The sequence below is a fragment of the Camelina sativa genome, chromosome 10, assembly GCF_030686135.1.
Source record: "Camelina sativa cultivar CO46 ecotype springtype chromosome 10, ASM3068613v1".
Taxonomy (NCBI): Eukaryota; Viridiplantae; Streptophyta; class Magnoliopsida; order Brassicales; family Brassicaceae; genus Camelina; species Camelina sativa.
Window position 1 is genome coordinate 21,213,968 of NC_141889.1, and position 21,617 is coordinate 21,235,584.

The 21,617-nt window shown below is 37.1% G+C and overlaps 5 protein-coding genes across 5 annotated transcripts; 2 read left to right on the forward strand and 3 right to left on the reverse strand.

Moving 5' to 3' along the window:
- Positions 1-2,792: 2,792 nt before the first annotated feature.
- Positions 2,793-7,350, reverse strand: LOC104719335 (helicase sen1). Its single transcript, XM_010437245.3, has 6 exons — positions 7,230-7,350; positions 7,046-7,132; positions 5,877-5,995; positions 5,278-5,790; positions 3,665-5,084; positions 2,793-3,586 (listed from the first exon to the last, which is right to left on the reverse strand). The coding sequence occupies exons 3-6, from the start codon at positions 5,964-5,966 to the stop codon at positions 3,147-3,149; spliced, it is 2,463 nt and encodes an 820-aa protein (XP_010435547.1). The 5' UTR covers positions 5,967-5,995; positions 7,046-7,132; positions 7,230-7,350; the 3' UTR covers positions 2,793-3,146.
- A 560-nt stretch (positions 7,351-7,910) lies between these two features.
- On the reverse strand, positions 7,911-8,881 carry LOC104719334 (SWR1 complex subunit 6-like). Its single transcript, XM_010437244.3, has 4 exons — positions 8,664-8,881; positions 8,465-8,570; positions 8,277-8,383; positions 7,911-8,195 (listed from the first exon to the last, which is right to left on the reverse strand). The coding sequence occupies exons 1-4, from the start codon at positions 8,877-8,879 to the stop codon at positions 7,992-7,994; spliced, it is 633 nt and encodes a 210-aa protein (XP_010435546.2). The 5' UTR covers positions 8,880-8,881; the 3' UTR covers positions 7,911-7,991.
- Positions 8,882-8,933: 52 nt separating this feature from the next.
- LOC104720510 (cation/H(+) antiporter 24) lies at positions 8,934-11,990 on the reverse strand. The gene is made up of 2 exons (XM_010438401.2): positions 11,495-11,990; positions 8,934-11,398 (listed from the first exon to the last, which is right to left on the reverse strand). The coding sequence occupies exons 1-2, from the start codon at positions 11,792-11,794 to the stop codon at positions 9,116-9,118; spliced, it is 2,583 nt and encodes an 860-aa protein (XP_010436703.2). The 5' UTR covers positions 11,795-11,990; the 3' UTR covers positions 8,934-9,115.
- A 1,260-nt stretch (positions 11,991-13,250) lies between these two features.
- LOC109126977 (uncharacterized) lies at positions 13,251-13,784 on the forward strand. The gene is made up of 2 exons (XM_019230998.2): positions 13,251-13,535; positions 13,619-13,784. Exons 1-2 carry the CDS (start codon positions 13,327-13,329, stop codon positions 13,686-13,688), a joined length of 279 nt encoding a protein of 92 aa, XP_019086543.1. The 5' UTR covers positions 13,251-13,326; the 3' UTR covers positions 13,689-13,784.
- Positions 13,785-15,688: 1,904 nt separating this feature from the next.
- On the forward strand, positions 15,689-17,534 carry LOC147936321 (uncharacterized). The gene is made up of 9 exons (XM_087468684.1): positions 15,689-15,884; positions 15,955-16,060; positions 16,145-16,269; positions 16,401-16,482; positions 16,573-16,690; positions 16,784-16,929; positions 17,012-17,118; positions 17,205-17,368; positions 17,442-17,534. The coding sequence occupies exons 1-9, from the start codon at positions 15,689-15,691 to the stop codon at positions 17,532-17,534; spliced, it is 1,137 nt and encodes a 378-aa protein (XP_087324810.1).
- The last annotated feature ends 4,083 nt before the right edge of the window (positions 17,535-21,617 follow it).

The window sequence follows — 21,617 nt, forward strand, 5'->3', positions numbered from 1 at the left end:
TTCTAGTATTGGCTTGTGTGTAACATCCAACAAACTTGTTAACTTGATGGTTTATCTTGCTCCACCTGGCCTTGCATTGACTAGCCCCTTGACCGTTTGAACCGGTCCCTCCACCATTTGATTTGTAGTAGGCAGCGACTCTAACCCATAAACTATTTAACCGCTGCTCGTTACTCACAACTGGATCCTTGCTTGTGTTTAACCAGGCGCTTATGAGGTTGATATCCTCATGTGCACTCCACCTCTTCCTACTTCTTCTGCCTCCATCTTCTTCATTGTCGTCCACTGTAACTTCAATACAGTCTTCAGATTCTGATTGGGTGCTAAGATTAATAAGTTGAGAAGAATATGGAGAGCTAAGATTAATAGGTTGAGAAGAGAATGGAGAGCTAAATTGGATAGGCTGAGAAGAGAATGGAGATCTAAACTGGACAGGCTGAGAGGTTTGTGCAGAATTATCAGAAACGTTTGAGTTTTTTTGAGAATTCAAAAGATCCATGAAATGAGGCGGTTGAAAACCTAAAGGCTTAGTAGAATCCATTGATTGTGTTGTAGAGAAAAGGGTAATGGTGTAGGTTAGTGTTTAACATAGAAGGTTTATATTGAGGTCAAGGTTTGTTTAAAGTTAAAGAGTGTTTATTAGTACAAAGAAGATATACTTTTCAGTATATCTCTTTGAATAGACACTTGTTTTGCTTTTTCAGAAAATCTTTGGCTTCAAAAAAAGTATTCCAAAAGGTGGATTTAAAGTCAAGATTAATTTCAATTTCAATCATTTTGGGTTCAAATCAAATATCAATTTAAATAAATCTTTTCAAATAAATCTTTTTTCTTCTGAGATTCAAATCAAATATCAATTTCTTTTGATTAAAAAAACCAACAAAATCGATGGAAAAATCTAAAAGAATCCACTCCCAATGTGCCCGGTTTTTTCAAGTAAGAGAATCCACTCCCAATGTCAAGTTGATACGGGACATGAAAGGAGCATACCTTCTTAAGTAATAGAATCCACTCCCAATGTCAAGTTGATGATGTCCTCAACACGATTAACATCACCATGTGAGATGGTTTTAGGCAAAGCCATGAACGAAACCTGAGAATGTGAGAGTCGTTACAGAATCATGTAGAGCTCAGTGTTGACAAATAAGAAGAATAAGTCTAACCTGCACAAAGAGTGAGCAATGTGAGAGTCGTTACAGAATCATGTAGAGCTCAATGTTGACACCATAACAGTTACATGATTATCACACCATAACAGTTACATCATTATCACACCATAACAGTTACATCATTATCACGCCCTAACAGTTACATGATATCACACCATAACAGTTACACCTAAGACATGATTATGTAAAAGTCAATCAAAATCTAAAAAACCTAGAATCACTTGTACCACATACTCAAGCAACAAAGCCACAGCAAGACATGATTGAACTAAAACTGCATTTACGACTTACCAATCTGCCCGGTTTTATTACACCATATGACTTCAAAACAAGCCTTCTCAGCATTTTCGTTCTTCATTGTTCCTGCTGTAGGTCCATAAACTGCAGCTAGTACTTTTGTATCTCCTGAAACAAAAAACGAGAAGCATAACCATTAGAAAGTTCCATCAATCCCATTCAAAAAGTACTCATCTGAGAGATATTGAGAAAGCTGATATATGTTATCAAACAAATAAGAAACAACAAGTACCTTGCGACCAGCTAGCAGAACCATGACGATGATGAAGGATGTTACGGGAACAAGCAAGTGGTCTCAGCTGATTCGGTGTTCTTCCATCTTCTCTATCAATCTCGATTGCTCCAAAATACTTCTTCACACAACAATAGAAGACGAATCAGAACAGAGCTAGAGTAAAAAACCTAATTTCAAGGAAGCTAGAAGATGAAGAGACGGTTCCTTATCAAACAAGAAGATTTTGATGTAACAGCTTTGGTCTCGTTCTCTTTGTCTTCTCCACCAAAAGAGTTCCTACGAGTAAACTCTGATGAAGAACAAAACATCACAACACCTAAATCAGCAAGAACATATCAAAGATTCTGAATATCACAATACCAAGATTAGCCAAGAGAATATATCTAAGAGTTAGCCGAAACCAGTCAACCCTCCAAACAAAAATCAAAACCAATTGAACATCAAACATTAACCACTCTCACAATCAAATCGAAATTAATCTTAAACCCTAACATTAACAACATGCAATAAGTAAGAGATGAGAAGACAAACCTTCTCTGTTCGATTCGTCTCTCAGTCGATCTCGCCGTCTGCTTTACACTATCAGAAGACTAAGCCGCCGCCGTTGTCGCAGAAGGAGGTTGATCGTCACCGAAGCGTCAAATCTTCCGGTTTAAGCCGATTCGAGTGGCCATCGCCTTCCTCAACCAAAAACCCTTCAGTTTTATCTGGAAAAATCTGATGGTTTAAGGTGAATCCACTGATTATTTGGTTTCCATAGTAATCGCCTTTGAGTCGCCGTTTGTCTCGACAGAGAAGAGAGAGAGATTGTCGGAAAACAAAGGAAGAAGAAAATGGGGAAATAAAAAAAAAAATAGCTTTTATATTTATGTATCATCCAATCCCATTAAGCCACGTATCGTTTCTCATAGGTTGCTCCAAATGCTTTCCAAAGAATCGATACTCAGCTAAATGGACCGAAATATAGTTTTTAAATTCACATTTTGGGGCCCAATTGCAAGAGAATCATGAGAGTAACTACCAGTGGAGATGGTCTTATAAAACAAACTAGGGGTTTACACAAGTGGATTTGTCAGTGTTATCTAGAGGGTTAAAAGTGAAGAACAATATATCATTGATCACAAATGTTACCAAGCTTTTACAAATGTGAGACATTCATTCTTGATGCCATAAATGGATTAACATTGAACAAAAAAGGCAAGAAGGATGTCTGAAAAAACTTAGATTCAACCAAAAAGGTGATTCGTTTCACAAATTGCAATGATGCTTTCTCAAACATAATGGAAGCCAAACACTGGATCTAGTAATATCACATTCATATCTTCAAAGATGAAGGTTCAGAAAGACAAGCTGCAACTCCAACTTTACCTGAAAGATCTCCTAAACTAACCACATTTCTTGTAATGAATGCAAACAGAGGACTTCACTAAAGAATGACATAGAATTCATCTTCTCCCTTTCTTTTTGGTCCAGAGCAAAGCATCATTCATGGCACCTCTCAACCCTTTATCATCTATAGCATCATAGAAGCATTTGCGCCTCTTCGAGTCCCTTCTCAGTTTTGCCCAAATCGAACCACTCCGAGCCAGTGTTGTCTCATTTCCGATCACCCATAAACAGTGCCTTGCTCGAGTCAGTGCCACGTTGGCTCTTTGACGGTTACTGAGAAATCCAATCTTCCCGTTACTGTTACTTCTAACGGTGGAGATGATGATAACATCTTCTTCACCACCTTGAAACCCATCTACCGACCGAACATTCAAAGTGAAAAGCTCACCTGATAAGGAACTGTACTTATCTCTGATTCTCTCCTGGATTGCTCTGACTTGTCCTTTATAAGGTGTAATTAATCCAACACTCATCTTTATCTTTCTTTCACTTGAAACTGTTTCAGAATTAAGCAAAACTAATTAAAAAGAATGCGAGATTAATAAATACTTCAAAAGCAATAAAGATTATATACCTTTGAAAAGACTGGATATAATTTCAGAAATCACAGCAACTTCAGTCATGTTTTTGGGACTATGTCCATCACCTGACTCTTCTTTTCCACGTCCAACATTGATAAAAGAGAATGAACCAAACATGTTTCCTTGAAGAATGCTTTCTTGAACAATGGAAGCATCTTTAATTCTCCCACCATAGAACTCCTTATTGGGGAAACGACTAATAGAAGGATGCATTCGGTATTGAATATCAAGCAAATGCTTGTTGTGACCGAGTAAAACCAACCTCTCGAACAAGCTTCTTCCGAACTTCGCCTTTTCGCATTCATTACTGTGAACCATTGCAGGCAACTGAAACTCATCTCCTATTAGAATGGCGTGGCGCAGTCCCTGAAGTTGCAGTGCAGCAACTGAGTCACACTCTTTAAGCTGAGCCGCCTCGTCAATTACAGCAAATTTTACATTTCCTGTCTTTTCTGCATTCATTTCTGCAGCACCTGATGCTGTACAGATGATTATGTCTGCTTTTTGCAGACAAAAGTTCCTTATATCGTCGCTCTTCAGAATATTTGGAAACTTATCAAAACTTTTGGGAAGCAAAAGTAGAGCCTGAAGGCAGCAATCAACACGGATAAGTCTTTTGAAACTACCTTTCTTAGATTCAACTCTCAAAGAATTCTCCTGCAAGAGATACCTGACACGCTGAAGAGCTTGACGGGCTGCGATCATTTTCTCCACATCTTCAGATGAAATGAAAGAATTGGGAATATGTGTGTACAAATCAACCATATTTGTCTCCATCTTTTCACTTAGTCCATTGAAGTTCTTCTTTACAAACTCTACAAATGTTGGAATGTTTACAACTTGTTGATTCTTCTTCTTCATCTCTTCAGCTTTTTTCTTCTTCCCTCCAACATCCTTTAATGTACGGACATATTTGTCGTACTTAGATTCCGTGTTCTCAAGAAAACCAATGATTGACTTCAAACGCTGCTTCCACCCAAAAGATGGTGAAAACAGTTTACGAAGTTTACTGATGCGATGATCAAGAAAGACTATGCGGAGATGATCATTATTATTAATACCCAATCTTTTGTGGCTTCCAGCTAAAACAATATTCCCCAACCCATATGTTGCGTGTTCTGAAGATTTCTTCGATAAAGCCAATAGCCTCGATGTTACTTCTACAATAGCTGTGTTTGTTGGAGCACACACAACTGTTTTCCACCTTAGATTGAGAAGTACAAGGAGAAGAGTAGCAACCGTCTTTGTTTTACCTGTACCAGGAGGTCCCCATATTAGATTCACACTCTTCTTGTGATTTGTCTCAAGGCAGCTCAATATTGCAGCCTCTTGTGAAGAGTTCAATTTCGCTGAACAGATTATATCCAAAACATTTTGTCCCCACGTTCTAGAAGAAACAGTTTGCTCCATACCCTGAAATACAAGAAATCTACACTTACTCAAAAGACAGAAGACAAAAGACAAAAAGAAATCTTTATAGTGGATCCATCATCTTAATTAAGTAATTAAATTGGAGGAACAGAACTAAAATTTAAAGAGGAAAAATTTGTATAATTTTGATATGAATCCACATCAAAAGAATTAAGACCATTACGTATATACATACCAAAGAAGTTGGCTGAAGAACACTCTGGATGATATCAAAGTTGGGAGCTTCATGGTGCAAAGCATTCCATATACGATTGTTTGTAGTTGGATTCATGAGAGAAACACCGAAACCGAGTGAACTTTTCTCATCAGGGGATATTAATCTTGACAAAATGACAGAGATATTTGGATAATTATCAACAGAAATAGAGGCAAGAAGTAAAGGATTCAAGTCATCGATTCGTCTAGGCCTTTCCTTTGTCAGAGCAATAAGATCTCCACATTTTGGCTGATACTTTCCACTATTGCTCACTGCATCCTTAATTGTTATGTCATAGAACAACTTGTTTAATGAACTTCTACTTGATTCCTTTTTCCTTGTCTCCAACAAGGAACTTATTTCAAACAGAGGAGCTTTCGACAACGATTTGAAGCTTGAGAACAACTCGGTTCGTGTTTCCTCAAGTAGATGAGGAACAAAACACTTAAAGTACTCATGAACGGAACTAAACTTGTCTGGTATAGTCTTTACCTGTTACAAGAATAGACCATTGATTATTATAGGTATGAGTATCAAAACATGTCAACAAAGGAAGGCTTATTAAAAGATAATTAAACCTTTTGCTTGTGGAGATCTTTGTTTAGAATATCTTTGATAGACCAAGAAAAGATCCTATCAAGTAGACTTGTTTTCTCCTTTCTTTCCATGATCGTTCCACGTTTACTTACTTACTTTCCTGCGATATTATATGACAAAGAACAAGCCAAAGATTGGTATATAAAAACAAAAAGAGTGAAAAGCCAAGTGATGTTAATAGCTCTTTAAAGATGTGATTCGTCTTACAAGGCAAGTAGATAGAGTGATAGGTAGGAAGTGAAGTTGCAAGAAGAGTGATGTAATAGAGAATCAACAAATGTAAAGAGAGACCACAACGACAAGTGTGGAGAATCATTGTACTATTTTACTCGGTCTATATAAGGAAGAAGAAGTCGAAAGGTCTAAGCTAGAATTTGAAGAGTTTTTATTTTTTCTTGTTTCACTAATTTACATAAAACGGCACTTTTTCAATTTAAAAAAATAAAAATGTGAAACAGAAAACGAAATACCACTTCGTTTGCTAGAGATACATTTTTTTTTTTTGCCATCCTCTTCTCCCACTTTCCTATCCGTTTCTGTTTAATTTTCTTATTCTTTTAAAAAATAAAAAAATAATAAGAATTAGGGGATTACATTTGTTTTATCCTATATATTTTTTTTTTTGCTACTAAGATTTATATCTTTGTTTTCAAATGTAAGAACTTAAAAAAAAAAAAATGTTAGAGGTTTATATCATAGAATTTTAGTGTGTAATTGTTTATTAAAGTTTTACTATAACTTGATATATGTACTTTTTGCTTTCGTTTTAATTTGTTTTCACTGTTTACATTTTCTTTGTATTATTGCTTGTATATGCATTTGAAAGATAATTTGTGATGGAATACCAATACGTGTATGATTAAGCATCTCAAATTCTCCACATTATTTTCACTTTTTAGCACACATTATTACGAAATGTGATCATGTGCCAAACATGGAATTGGTAATTTCGTTATATGCCAAAAAATGGACATCATTCACTCCTCTTTTATGTGTTTGTCTTCTCTCTATCGTATTGGCTGGTTTCTTCTACACTATTGAAATAAGAATGGAATCACATACTTTTGTGCTCAACCTTAACAATCTCCTTATCATTCTTCACTCATTCTACGCGGACAAATTTTGGTAGGGCAATAAGGAAGGGGTTTACCTTCTAATGGTAATGTGCTGCATAATAATGCTAATCCCAGTTCACCCATGGTTTCCCCCATGTCTTGATGTGCCTTCACAAGGGATTCTGCCAACAAAAAGAATCCACAGAAGGTTTGTTCCAAGCGGGATACTACATACTGACAGAATGATGCATATTTCAACTAACAAGAATGAAATGTTACCTTACCCGTTGAGGCATTGATAATTTAAAGCTCAAGATTATGCATCTTCTCCTTCTTTTCCAAAAATTCTTCATCTTCTTCAACAACGGGTGGTTTTGATTCATCCCAGTCATTAAAAAAACTGACTGCCTCAGCTCCTTGAATCCCTACCTCCTCTTGCAGGTTGAATCACCTCATGCACTAGACCGGCGGAGGCTCCGCTGTCACCAAACAGCCACAATATCCAACATCCTAGAGGCCACATCAGTGCTCATTGGTAGCGGCAAATTCCCTTGCACCTGAAGAAACACTTTCAACTCATCATTGTTCTTGAGAGCAGAGTGTGAACATAGCCTGCGCAAGCATTTCTCCAATGCAACCCTTCTTTGCTCCACAAAGTCTTGTTTCTGTCAACTCTAAAGAAAAATGAAGACGAAACAGGAGGACCGGCACAGGTTCTAGAGAGTTTCATTGCATCCAGCGAAGAAATCGGAGGTTAGAAATCACATTATTGAGGCAATGAAATCGTGGATACAGCACGTAAAACAGTCATGGTGCAACAGAGCCCTACATGATTTTCTTCAGAACTGTAAATCTAAGGGAAAGCTACCGGAAACACTCAAGCAGCAATTGTCCCATGTTTGATATTTTATCATATCAACACTTTAGAGAAAGAACGCTGCTTCTCTTTGCTATTTCCACTTTAAGAGAGAACAAGGATATTGATTGATCGACGTTTCAAATACATTTCGAAACATATGTTACATTGATCTTTACTCTTTCCTATGCAACAAATTTCTGACAACGAGTATCCTTGTGAATGTTTTGGCAACGAATGGAACAAAACCTCATCCCACATAAACAACAATTGTATCCAGCAATATAACCACAAACCGAGCAGAAATGGCGACGAGAAGACGAGCTCGGAGGTCCAACGGCTGCTTTCAAGTAATTCGGCACATGCGCCGGTAAAGATTCCAAATTTGCCTAAAACAGATGATTCTTAGAACCACAACTCTAATGACTTAACTACAAAACTAACAACAAAAAAGTGATTAGTTTAGTTACCTCCTGCAAGAGCTCAAGGAAAGATTTAGGAGCTCTACGAGCTTCTAAAGCTTTAGCTTGTCGAGTTTTACGCTTTGATCCTTTGTGTTGCTTCTTCTGTACGTAACCTACCAACCCAACAAAACAAAGATTAAACTACTAACTACAGATTCACACAGAGAGATATCTTCAGATGTGAAACTACTAACCAAGATCATCGTCTTCATCAAGAGAAGCTTCTTCATCATCGTTCACATCTACCACTTCAATAGCACCATTGTCGTTCTCTAAAGCCTCTAGGCGAGCTATAGCAGCCTACACAATCAACCATTTTACAAAGATGATTCAATTTTTCTTTTTCCTAAACCCAAACAAAAAAAAAAAAAAAAAAAAGTGATTTTATCTCACCTGAGTTCGATTGTCATTGCTTGTAAGAGCTGCCGCCATCTTCGTAGCAACCTTACGAGTCCGATTTGACACTCGACGATTCGTCGTCTCTTCCTCCATTTCGGAAAAATTATCAGTTCTCCGGCGACGATGGAAGCGCAGCGGCGGTAGAGTTGTATTCGGCGGTGTCTCTCTTTTTAGGTTATATTTTCTTAGAAAATAGTCAGATCGGCCCATTGGGCCTTATGTTTTAACAAATTCCAAAGCCCGAAATAAAAGTGCAAAGCCTGCTTCTCTATACTGGAATTTTTATTATTAGGTCGTATTATACAAGTTTACAACTACAAAAACAAAACAATCTCAATGATACAAGAATATACAGTACAATACAACACAGATTTAATGTAATTTAAAGAAACCTAATTAATTGGTTTTGGATTCACAAAGAACCCTCAAAAAAATTAATAACCTAATTAATGAGAGTGATGATGAGACCAAGGAGAAACTAAACTCTTGTAATCAAACTTGCCGTTCAAGAAACCATCACCACCTTTTTGGTTCCTCACTTGTTGCTGCACCACCAAAACTGACCCTTCTGAGGCAAAGACGCTCCCAGCCACGGTGTCTCCAATGACTCCAAGCTGGTGGTCTTCACTCCACGTGTCTAGCCCTTCTAGAATCTTTGGGTTGATCCCTTCTCTTCTCCCGGTTATCCATAGATCGTAGTCGTTAACGTTCATTGCCTGGATCGCAGCCACTGTCTCAGCACCGTTCTTGACTACAACCTCCTTGTAACTGACCCTCTCGTTGCTTTCGTTCTTGACCCAAAACCATGTCACTACCCCATCGTCTAGCTTCTTCTCTCTCTCGTCCTCTCCTTCGTGGTTGTACGACAAAAATCGGATCACCGTCAAGGTTACGTCCGGGTTCGTCGACATTCTATCCGCAAGATGTAGAGCTTCTCTGTTATCAGCTCCTCCTAAAAACAGAACCACGAAACGGTACGTTTCTTGCTTAAAACGGCTTGAGTTTGTTGAGTGTTGTAGGTCCATGGATAACCGAACCACGGCGTTTTTAAGCCGTCCCTTGTCGTAATAGATACAGACTGAGCATGGTGTGTGTGATAAAACGTCTACGTTTACGGATAACATGCCGGAGTCACGTAGCTCCGTAGGGGCTGCGTCTTCAAGACGCTCTTTTTGATAAGGTAAGAGAATGAAAGCGGTTTTCTTGGCCAAGGCCAGCTCGCAAATGTCTTGGTACATGAGACGCTTTGGAGCATGAGCGGTGTAGGCACGTAGCGTCACGCACTCATCTCTTTTCTCTTGGTATAACTTAAAGGCGCTCTGCACTTGGTCTACTCTTCCACTTTGCGTACGCTCTTTCTCTTCCTCTTCCTCCTCGTATTCTTCTTCCTCCTCCTTTCCCCGCTCGTGGTCAATAAATAACGGCGTGGCTCTCCCTGTTAGTTCCACCAGCTGGACTGCCAATATAGACAAGGGACTATTTTTAGTGGGATAGGCGAAGTCGAGGAAGGTGATCAAGCCGGACAAGGTTTCATGGTCGGACACTGCAAGAACGAGTCCCATCTCGGTGTTGTGAGGAGTATGCTGGATGGTGCGGTGTTTGCTGCTTCTGTAAGGCCGATTGGGATCGTAGAGAAAGCTGATGAGTGGCGTCATTACAGCCGTAACAACAACCGCATGCAAAACCATGATAGTGAAACCGGGAAAGCCCACAATACGTTTATCGATCCAATGCAAGTAGACCAAGATATCCATCTGGCCTCTCAAATTCATCATCAAACCAAGCGTGATACTGTCCCTAGCAGGGACTTTGAAGAAGAGAGCAGTGGCAGCGGTAGAGAGAAACTTGGTTATGAAGGCGACAACGGTCATGTAGACGAGAGGAGCGAGCTGGTCAGGCCATATCTCATCTCTAATGAAGTGGACATTAGTGCCTTGTCCCACCAAAGCAAAAGAGAAAGGCATCAAAAACTCATAGATAAAGGTCTCGCTCCGAACAGCCAACGTCGAACTCAACGGTGGACCATGAGGGACAAGCAATCCTAGCCAAATTGGTCCCACGGCTATAGCAAGACCGAACATGTCAGTGAGGAAACAAGAGACAAGGACACCCATGAGAATCATAACGATGTAGTTTTGGTTCACAAGTGTTCCTTCAGGCGTTTGGGAGATAATCCAATCAAAGGCTCGTCTTACAACCAGAAGCATAAAAGTGGCGAAGATAATCACCGATATTAGAAACCAGACTACAGAATAAGCTCCTCCAACGTCAGCATGCGTCATGGCTTCAAAAAAAACAATCACGTAAACCCCTGCCATGTCTCCAAGGAGAGCCACCGACATGGCAAACTTGCCCACCTCGGAGTTGAGAAGGTTCATGTCTCTCAAAACGGTGTAAATAACAGGGAAAGAGGTGAAAGCCAAGGCGAAAACGATCCCTCCAATGGACGAAGGCTTCTTCAAGCTTTCATCCATTTGGTCTCGCAGGGCCATCCCCGCGGCTCCCACGCAGATAATGGGCACGACAATGCCGATGGCAGCAATGTACTTGTGCTTTCTTGGTGCCTTCCCAATGGATGTGACGTCTGTCTTGGCGGCCGTGAGGAAGAGGAAGTAAAAGAATCCCAATAGTCCTATGTTTGCGCATATGTAGTTTGCGATCGGTGGGAATAGATAGTAATTGAAATTTCTGCTTCCTCCAAACAAGGACGGTCCTATCATCATTCCACCCTTCAAACACATAAAACCATTTTTTTAATATTAGCTCCAAAATGGATTTTCTCAACTATAAAAAAAATGCAAATATAAGAGATATGGGTGACGAACAATGATCTCACTGACTATACGAGGTTGACGAAAAGGTCGAAGGAGGAAGCTAACGAATTTGATGAAGAAAATGATGATGATTGCTTCAATCAAAAAGGTCGAAAATGCGTAGTTCATGCCATTTTCGCCTTTGAACATTCCAAACGGCTGCTTACTATGAAGTTTCCGGCAAACCACCGGAAGTTTGGGGGAGAAAACACGACTGGTGACTTCTCCGGGAGTGGTTGAGTTACCCGGCCAGAACCCAAAATGGGCAGGCAGGACACTCTGGACGTCATTGATGGGGAAATGCCTAACCATGCAAACTAATCTTTCATATCAAGATTTTTCACGTAAACGATAATATCATCGATAGAGAGAAAGACAATAGATCCATGACTGATGTATCTTTTTTTCAACAGATGTGGACGTGCGTCATTTCGGGAACAATTTTTAGTTTTCGCTTACTCTTCAATTTTTTCATCATTATTTTTATTTATTTTTTTTCTCTGTATTTGTTTTTTTTTCCCTCCTAATGAAATAAAATACTTATGTTTCGTGGTATCTATGTCACGATCTATTTTTATCACAATTAAAGTAGCCAACGAAAGTGAACCACTGGGATTTGTTTTCTTTTAACATATCCTAGAAGGCTAGAACCAATTATACTTTCATCTCTTTTTCTTCTTTTTAGTTTTGTTAATATAGGTTACTATTCAATATATCATTATAAAGTAAAAAGAAAATAAAAGTGAAAAGTAGGGGTGGGCGTTCGGTTTTTCGGTTTGGTTTTGGTTCGGTTTTTTTGGTTTACAGTTTTTTTGGTTTTATAAAAATGGAACCATAAAGAAACCATATGTAATTCAGTTTGGTTACGGTTCGATTTTTTCGGTTTACGGTTTTTTCGGTTTACGGTTTTTTCGGTTTCATCAGAAATGAAATCATATAAAAACCATATGTATCACAGTTTGGTTCGGTTTCGGTTTGGTTCTGGTTTTTAACGGTTATTTCATGCTTTTAAAAAATAAATAGTTGATACATAACTAAAACTAAACATAAAAGTAATTATGAATATATATAGGTTAGGGAATAGAGACTTAGGTTAAGGTTTTGTAATTTTATAGATTAATAGGAGATCAATAATTAAAGCTCAATAATGAAAAAATATTATTGATTAGTAATTATATCTAATTATCCTAAATTTTTATAAAAAACCAAAAAAACTATTCGGTTTTACGGTTTTTAACCGGACCAAACCTAAACCAAATGGTTAATTAAAATGAAAACCAAACGGATTTTTAGATTTAACCATAACCAAACCAAACCATTTATTTCGGTTTTTCGGTTTTCGGTTTTTTTGCCCACCCCTAGTGAAAAGGGTTAATTAAACAAAGTGTTTTCATTTCACAAAGTGTAAAAATTTATTAATGTTTTTAACCAACAAATAAAAACTAAGCATATGAAATTCATCAATTAATGTCCTCTAAAGTTTGGTGTACTTTTTCTTATTGGCATGAGATTTGATTTACTCTTCAAGGGATAGATCCATATATTGCCCCCCAAAAAAAACGAAGGGTTGGATCCACATTTACAACAATATACATCTGTTCATATTTATAAAATTTAATTCTGCAAAAACATACAAAATCTTGGACATAAATATGAGGGAAATTAATAGACTAAACCAATTTAAAGTACTGCAAACACTAATTAAGTAAGCGAATCTACTCAAAATTAAAACAAATTGTATTATAAATAGAGGTTGATTTCTTAAACATAATAGAAGAGTCATTAGATCTTATTTTATTTTTCAAAACAAAGTTTACTTTTGCAGGATTCTAAGACGATCAGAGATGGCAAAATGGAGTGCAATAGTACTTATAATGATGGTGGTGATTGTTGTGGTGGCAGTAGAAGCAAACGGGACTATAAATGATTGGAAAAAAGATTGGATTAACTGTTATCGCAAGTGTTCAAAGCCTTGTAACGAACACGACGGTAATTGCTTCTTACGTTGCAAAGTCAAATGCGGTGGCCCAAACCCTCCCCATAGTTACTCACGGTATTATTTTCTCCACACATTTCTACAGTTATATATAAGTTATACGTATTGTTCTAATTTTCATGATATATATCCATGTATAGAGTTTCACATGGGACAACATCCGAAGAAGTTCGCACAGAAGGAGATACTGATAGAAATAATTTTTCATAGAAAATTTGTGATTGTCTCTAACATTTTTGAAGTTTTAAGTTTATTTTGAAAATCTAATAAAAATATTGATAAAATAAAAATTATCTATTTTAAAAATACATAAATTATCACAATTATGTGTATATATATATATATATATATATTTTGTTTTTTCATTTTCGTATCATAATATTGATTCATTTATGAAATTATTTTTCGCATTTGCTATGGAACATGCTAAGTAAACTCAATTTTTTTTTAAAAAAAATAGACCTAAAGAAATAGATATGTTCATAGATTAGATGCCAGATTTACTCAATATTATTATCCAGAAAGAATGTTCGTAATATTGCTATTTGACCAAAAACATCTTTGTTAAAATTTCATTGTGTTCAAATTAAAGCCACAAATGAGTGGAATATAATCCAAACAATCTAGATTCTAGAATCTTATATAATAAAGTAGGGTTACACCATTTAAGAAGCTTTCTCCATCTGACATGTGGCACGTTATTAGCCTTCTTTGTTTTAGTAAATGTTCACCACATATCATCGGCATTCCATAGTGGCTATAACCTAAATATGGTCACACACATTATAAACCTCCTTTCTTTTAGAACATGTTCACCACATATCTTATGCATTTGTTAATGGGCTAAAACCCAAATATGGCCACAAAAATTTAATGACGGAACTCGGATTTCAGTATTGTCCTCTTCGTCGGATTTATCGCTCTTCTCCGCTTGTCTGTTTGTCTCCGGCAGATCCCTGGTGCCGTTAAACTCAATTAATCTCTTTTTGTAATTATTAGTCTTAGCTTCCTATTTTAAGGTGCGAATTCTATATTACCAAAATTTCCCGGTTGTGTGCGTCATATTCCGTCAATGGCGCTAATCCGAAGCTCAACTTTCACCTCTCCGTAATTCCAAGTTTAGACAGGTAAAGTTTAGTAATTTACGTCCCTAGATTCATGTCAACTTTACTTCTTTAATATGGTTGGATAGTTAATCTCGTCTTTTGATTCTTTTTAAAAGTCGTTTCATTGTCCTCTGATCCTATTTAGTTTGATAAATTGACCATTTGGAATTTCTGTATACACTTCATTTCGAGGTCTTCTCAATTGGCCTGAGGAGATCATGGAGATTGAGTTGATTCTTCCCATTTCAGTGCAGGTTTCTTGGACTCGCTGGAGAGAGTTATTCTTTTACTGCAAGACAAGTTGGTCAACTATTTCATTTTAAAGTCCTTCGGTTTTCCTCCTAACTATACCCTGAATATACTCTGATTTTATGCCTTTCCTTAATGATTAAATGGCATAACCACCGTCTTCTTATTCTCTTCTTTATTGATTTTGGGTCCATAACTATTTTCATCCCATTTAAGCTAATTCTACCCTGATTATATGCCTTGACATAATGTTTAAATCGGCTAAACGATGTGATTTCCTAATTACATCCCTGATTCTTTGCCTTCCCTTAATTGTGCGTTCAGTTACGATTCCACCATAACTTACTAATTACTACCCCCACTTAAAGCCTTACCCTTTTCATATATATTTGATTTCATTCCTCATCAAAACTAAAACGCAAACCACCCTCTCTCTGATCTTAAAATATCTTCCAAAGATCCTACTTCAGATAGTCTTACTTTCTCCTATCTCAAGCTGAATGAAATCGATGAGTCCAAAGACACACCAACCATTGTCATTCGTCTACTCCATTTCTGGGATGCCCGTGATTTCAAACGTAACAACTTTCTCCTCAGTGTGGAGTGTCTTCTTATGGATGAAGAGGTACAGTTTTTAGATCTTTTTTATCGTTATATTTATTTATAAACAACCCTTTCACTTTTCAAAAGCCCTGCGTTTAGAATTGTTTCTAACTTAAGAATATCATGTCTCCCATTTGTTTACTATCTATTTCTAACACAATCTCATTATTTTAGGCTAATGTTATACAAGCATCTATCCACACATGGCGTCTTCATAAGTTTAGATCTACCCTCAAACAGGGTTGCGTATTCATGATTACTAACTTTGATGTCAGAAAGCAACCAAATTCCTACCGTCTGACTGACCATGCATACAAGGTTGTTTTCAACGACCACACCACAATGGATGCTCTTGACCCTGCTGAATACTCTATTTCCGAAGAGTATTTCTGCACTCGAAACTACAAGGACATCCTAAGTTTGGTTGGAAAAGGGGAGATCTTACTAGGTACCACATACATATATTTTCAACATTTGTATATCACTGGCTAATATGACGTTCACTCATTTGTCCCTAGATATTGTTGCCCAAGTCACATGTATTCGGAATGCCGATAAGGTAGACGAAACCACAGCCCCACCTAAGACTACTGCGAACCTTATTCTTACATGTGTATTTGATAGGTGGGTTTCCATGTTCTCTCTATATATTCGTCCATTACCTAACGTTGTTTCAATATACAATATTCAATCCCATCTGCTTTGTAGTGGTGAAACCGCTTATGTCTCCGTTTGGGAAAACCAAGCATCTAAGGCCCGTGAAGATGTGGAGCTCCAAAAAGAAGAGCCTATTGTAGTAATTGTCACTGGTGTGAACCCAAAGAACTTGCGTGGTACGTCTCTATCCTTATATTTATTTGATTCACAATCTAAAATGAGTTATACTCCTTCACCCTAATATTCGCCAGCTATACCTCTAAGGTGAATGGCCTTACTCACTATTCCCAATGTTATTATATCTAAGGTGACCTATATCTCAATGCAACTGCGTCGAGCAGATTTTTCTGGAATGTAGAGAACAACATAACAGAGGAATTCCGTAAGAGGTAGTAGCATCTTGCGTGCCTATGTTGAACTCCAATATATGGAAAACTTGGCATATAAACTAACAACTGCATTTCCTTTTTAAAATGCAGCCCTTATTACCAAAAAGATCTAATCCCTACCATTGAAAACACAAGACCCATTTCTGCTCCTTCCGAGATTCAAAGTATCTCTGAAATCCTTGCTTATGTTGATGAACAAAGCGGGAAGGTAATCCCACTTACCATCATGCTTTCTTCCTTTTGTTTCCCGAAAATGTAGTTTATTTGAATTTAATTACACTGCCAGGGAAAACTGTTCTAGTGTAAGGCGAAGGTGGTGGACTTGATTTTAAGTAGTGGGTGGTTCTTCGTCTCATGTACGACTTACTTTAAGAAAATGGAAACAGCAGGTGATACATTAAGATGTAATGGGACATGTGCCTCCGTATCGGCTGTTGGGCGGCTACGGTAATGAACACATTATTTCGCTCATGTTTTTGGACCTCTATATGTATCTTATAACACTCTTCTCAATTTTTACTTATCCCAGCTATCGCATAGAAGTAATTGTTGACGATGAATGCCAAACTTCAACTTTTGTACTTTTTGATGAACCGGCTAAGAAATTATTCAAAACAAGTGCATCTATCTTGGCTGGCAAAAATGTAAGCCGACTTCAATTACTAATGCTGTCCTTGTCAGTACCAATAACCTAATTCTTATATTTTCATTACTGAATGTAGCTCCCAATGATGCTTGTGGCCTAACAGTTCCCACAGAAATCCAAAACATAGTTGGAAGAAACTTTGTATTCTGCATCAAAGTCCGAGAATACAATTTCTCTGCAAAGTACCAGAGTTTCTCTGTTGCACACATCGAGATACCTCCAGCAGTCCCAGCCAAGAAGGTATGATCTTATTTCTTCACTGATACCCAAAAAACTTCTCAGGACCCAATTTAAATGTCTCATTATGTTACAGAGGCCCGCACCCCCAGGACCTGCCAAAGGGAAAGCATCTGCTTTAGTGCCCACTAATCCAAAAGCGTCAAAGAAGCGTCGCCCTCTAAGGTGAATTTTAAATAAATATGTACATATGTCTAGAAATTATATTTTGGATGGTTTCCTCATTAAAATAAAACTTAAGCCCTTGACTACTGTCTAATTTAATTTAGTCACAAACGTCCATGAAGAACAAGAACAAGGTCATTGAAGAGACTGATAAAAAGTTGCTGAGTAGCCAACAATCTAATCCTACCCTGGAAGATGATGTCTAGCACTCTCTCATTGAAGAATGAATGTGGGAACTCACGTCCCTATCTCTTTAAACATCATCTTATGTTTCATCTATTTCAGCATTTGTTTCAAATTCCCAAACTCTTTAAACATCATCTTCTATTTTATCTATTTCAGCATTTGTTTCAAATTCCCAATCTCTTTCAAGATCATATTCTGTTTCATCTATTTCAGCATTTGTTTCAAAGTTTTTCCTCAATTTAATCCACCTTTATTGATACCTTCGTTGCTACCTTTGTTATTTTACGAATGTCGCTTTTGTTTCTGTTTCGTAAAACATAGTTGACATCCAACTTTACAATAATAGAAGTTGTTCCAACAATTTAAAACAAAGACAACATGAAAAAAAACATACAAAAACTTAAAATTAGTCCCACATAGAACACAACATACATTATCCAAAGGTAAGACCTTTTTAGAAAATTTTGTCAAAGAAAGGCCAAAAGAACCGCGGAGAACATGAACTAAGAACCCAGGCAAATAGAGAAACGGGGATAGGAAAAACACACACCAGGAGTAAAACTAAAAGCTAACCATAAAAAGCATTTCGAAGTCTCATATATAGTGGTAACTATTGGCAAATGATTTAGAAACTGGTAAAATATTAAATTTTATTATTGTATTGAAGAGGAAACGTAACAATTGTATTCTCATACAAGCATGAATCTCACTTTTTAGAGAAGGAGAAACATTATTCAATGATTCCACGAGCCCAACATGCTTCTTTATATGTTTGGTAAACAACACCTTCATATTTCTTCAAATCTTCATCACATGTAGGTCCTCTCACTACACCTAGAAGGATTCTCAAGAAATGCAGCTCCCCTCTATTTCTAGGAACATGTCCAAGCCTCCCTTTTTGAGTACCTCTTCTCCTAGAAATAAATCGCTTCTCTTTCCTGTTCCAAGTAAAACGATTTGGAATCTCCTCATATGTGAGCGTACTCGCATCTGGGTTGACCCTATTCAAATTTAACCAAGCTGTGAACATAGATGCATCACCATCGTTATCACCATTGTCATCACCATCAAAGAAACATAACTTCACCTGTGGAACCTGAAAAGTTAGTTTAAGCTCAGAAACATCAGCCATATGAGTCGTCAAAACCTTTAGGTCAAATTTAAATGAAACCAAAATTGGAGGAAATATATAGAGGCCTTACACTATTTATTCAATTAAAATACATCCCCATACATTTAATACTCGTTTTAAAAATTCAAAGAATATCTTTTAGTCAACAATTACGAAGTATGACACTTCGTATTTTCAAAAAACGATTACCTCTTCAAACAGTACCCTTAAACACACCAAATATAGACGTTGGTGGAAGCAAAACTGTTGTACAAACAACACACTAATGACAAGAATCAGGTCAACAATTAAACCTACACAATAATGGCATTTAAGTACTATTCTGTTACAAAGAAACCAAAGGGTCGAGAAATACACACAACGGCAACAAGGAATTGAATACCAATATTAAAGCCCAAATAAATACCAAATCAGACCACCAACATGAGAGACATGCAGTATGTAGGAGTATAAAAACCATCAGCCCAAGCATAGAAACCATTTACAACACATACAAAAAAAGAAAAACATTTACACACTATATCAATCACTGAACCAATGGAATATATACTATATGCAATGTACTCTGCTCTAATTCCTACTCAAACAAATCCTCGAAACAACCTCCATCTCAAACTCTCAAGGCCACATCGAGGAGAAAATGACATCACCTATATCATCCCGTTCACACACGAGCAAATCCTACATCCCACTAATAATCACTTCAAAGAGATCACCAACTTCTACCTCACATTCCATGATATTGATGCAGCAACATCAGGTAGTTTAACCAATATTTTGACAGATTTTATACACTCAACAATTGTATTACTTGGAGAGGGAAGTACACAACAAATAGAAGTTTACCTCGAGATCGAAGATAACAACCCAAATGCAGCAACAAGGCTAGATGTGGAAGTGCTAATAGGTGAGCTAGAAACTACCCAGACCCAAGTGAGAGAAGAAGAAGAGGGGGAATGCTCAATATGTCTGGAAGATCTTAAGGGAGAAAGTACCATAAACACTCTACTATGCAATCACAAATTCCACCATGACTGTATTGCAAATTGGTTACGTTGCATCACAACATGCCCAATTTGTAATTTGTAGAAGACAATTACTTTAATCTTTACTACATTTCTTTTTTTAATAATAAATCATGAATAATACCACTTTATTACTCCAAAAAACAAAAGCACTATAAAATAATATATTTTGTTATATATACATTATGGCAACACCAATAACCGAACTCAGTTATAGACTATCAATTTAAAATATATTGTACAAAATGGCATCTGAAGCAAGACAACAATTAAAGAGTTACAAAATCTAGAATTAAAACCAAACACATGACAAACAACAGAGAAGGAAAACACTATTGGAAGTGTAAAATAAACAGGTTATAGAAAAAAAAAGTGAACAGACGCAGAAACGACCGCTTATTAGTTGATAAAAATTATACACTGGCAAAGTCATTAAAATATTCAAAACCCCTCTACTAATAACCATACGACCACAAGTAAGCAGATTCAAAATTTGAATCAGTAATCAAAAAAAAAAAATGCTCAGGAACCATGATTTCCTCATACGTTACATTATTAACCTTTGGGTCAGCACCTATATTTAAATTTACAGCTATTACATCATACTTACTTCCTCATTTCCTTGTCCTAAAAATCTTACAATTCTAAGTTCCTTTGAAGTTTAAAATTTAGAGACCAAAAAAACACTAAAAATAAAAAGACAAACTTAAAAACATCATAGTTGGAAGGGGTGGGGAAACAGATTAAATCAGACACTCCGTCAGTCTCACTCATGGATGCTAAGAGAGCACGAAAAAGAAGGAGAATTATCATTGCCCAGAAAAAAATAAAAAGGGGAGACTACAACCAATAACCACTAATTCTTCCAAATCAAATACTAATCGTATGCTTCATATTTAGCTTTTAAAATGTTTCCATGGTTCCCACTTAAGTACTTAGCTTCATATCTGATCTATGAATGAATTAGGTAAGATACCAAAGCGGAGACAGAAATCAGTCAAAACTCCACCAGACCCTACAAGTAAGCTTCTTTCAAACAATGATCAACTTCGCTTAAACAATGCTTAACTAATCTAGCCGTCACCTAAATTCGCAAACCCATTTGTCTAACAAATGCAGACATCATAAAAATTAAAGATGTGGATAATTTGAGATCATCTTGTGGGAAAACAACATATGGTAATCCTTAACATATACCTCGGTTAAATAGCATCATATTGACAATGCTTTGTCCTCACGTTCTTATCTCCTAAATAGAGTTAGGCCAGTCATCAGGCTCAAAACAACGGTCACTCAAACCTCGCAAAAAACCAGCAGAGGGTAGCAAGCTAACAGGCAGGAAACGTCAGGCGCCCAAACCTGCAATCACTAATGGCCAGAGAAAATGTAAGCTTAATTTAACAATCCAGAGTCTTACCAATTCTTTAAATAAATAACTAAATATTCTTACACATGCATCACCAGCTAAAAGGCGTCGTCGCCTACCACCCTCATTCGATTTGGTTGAATGTCCACACTGCGGTGCACTTATGTGGCATGCTGAAAGCACAACGAAAACTAAAGACAAAAGAAAATTAACCTTCGCCCTTTGTTGTCATGGTGGACGTGTGTCTTTACCAAAGGTGAAGGAGACTCCAGATTTCCTAGATAGACTGCTTAAAACATCTGCCAATTTCCGCCAGAATATAAGAGTGGCTAACTCAGCGTTTGCATATACCTCTACGGGAGCCAAAGTTTGACGACT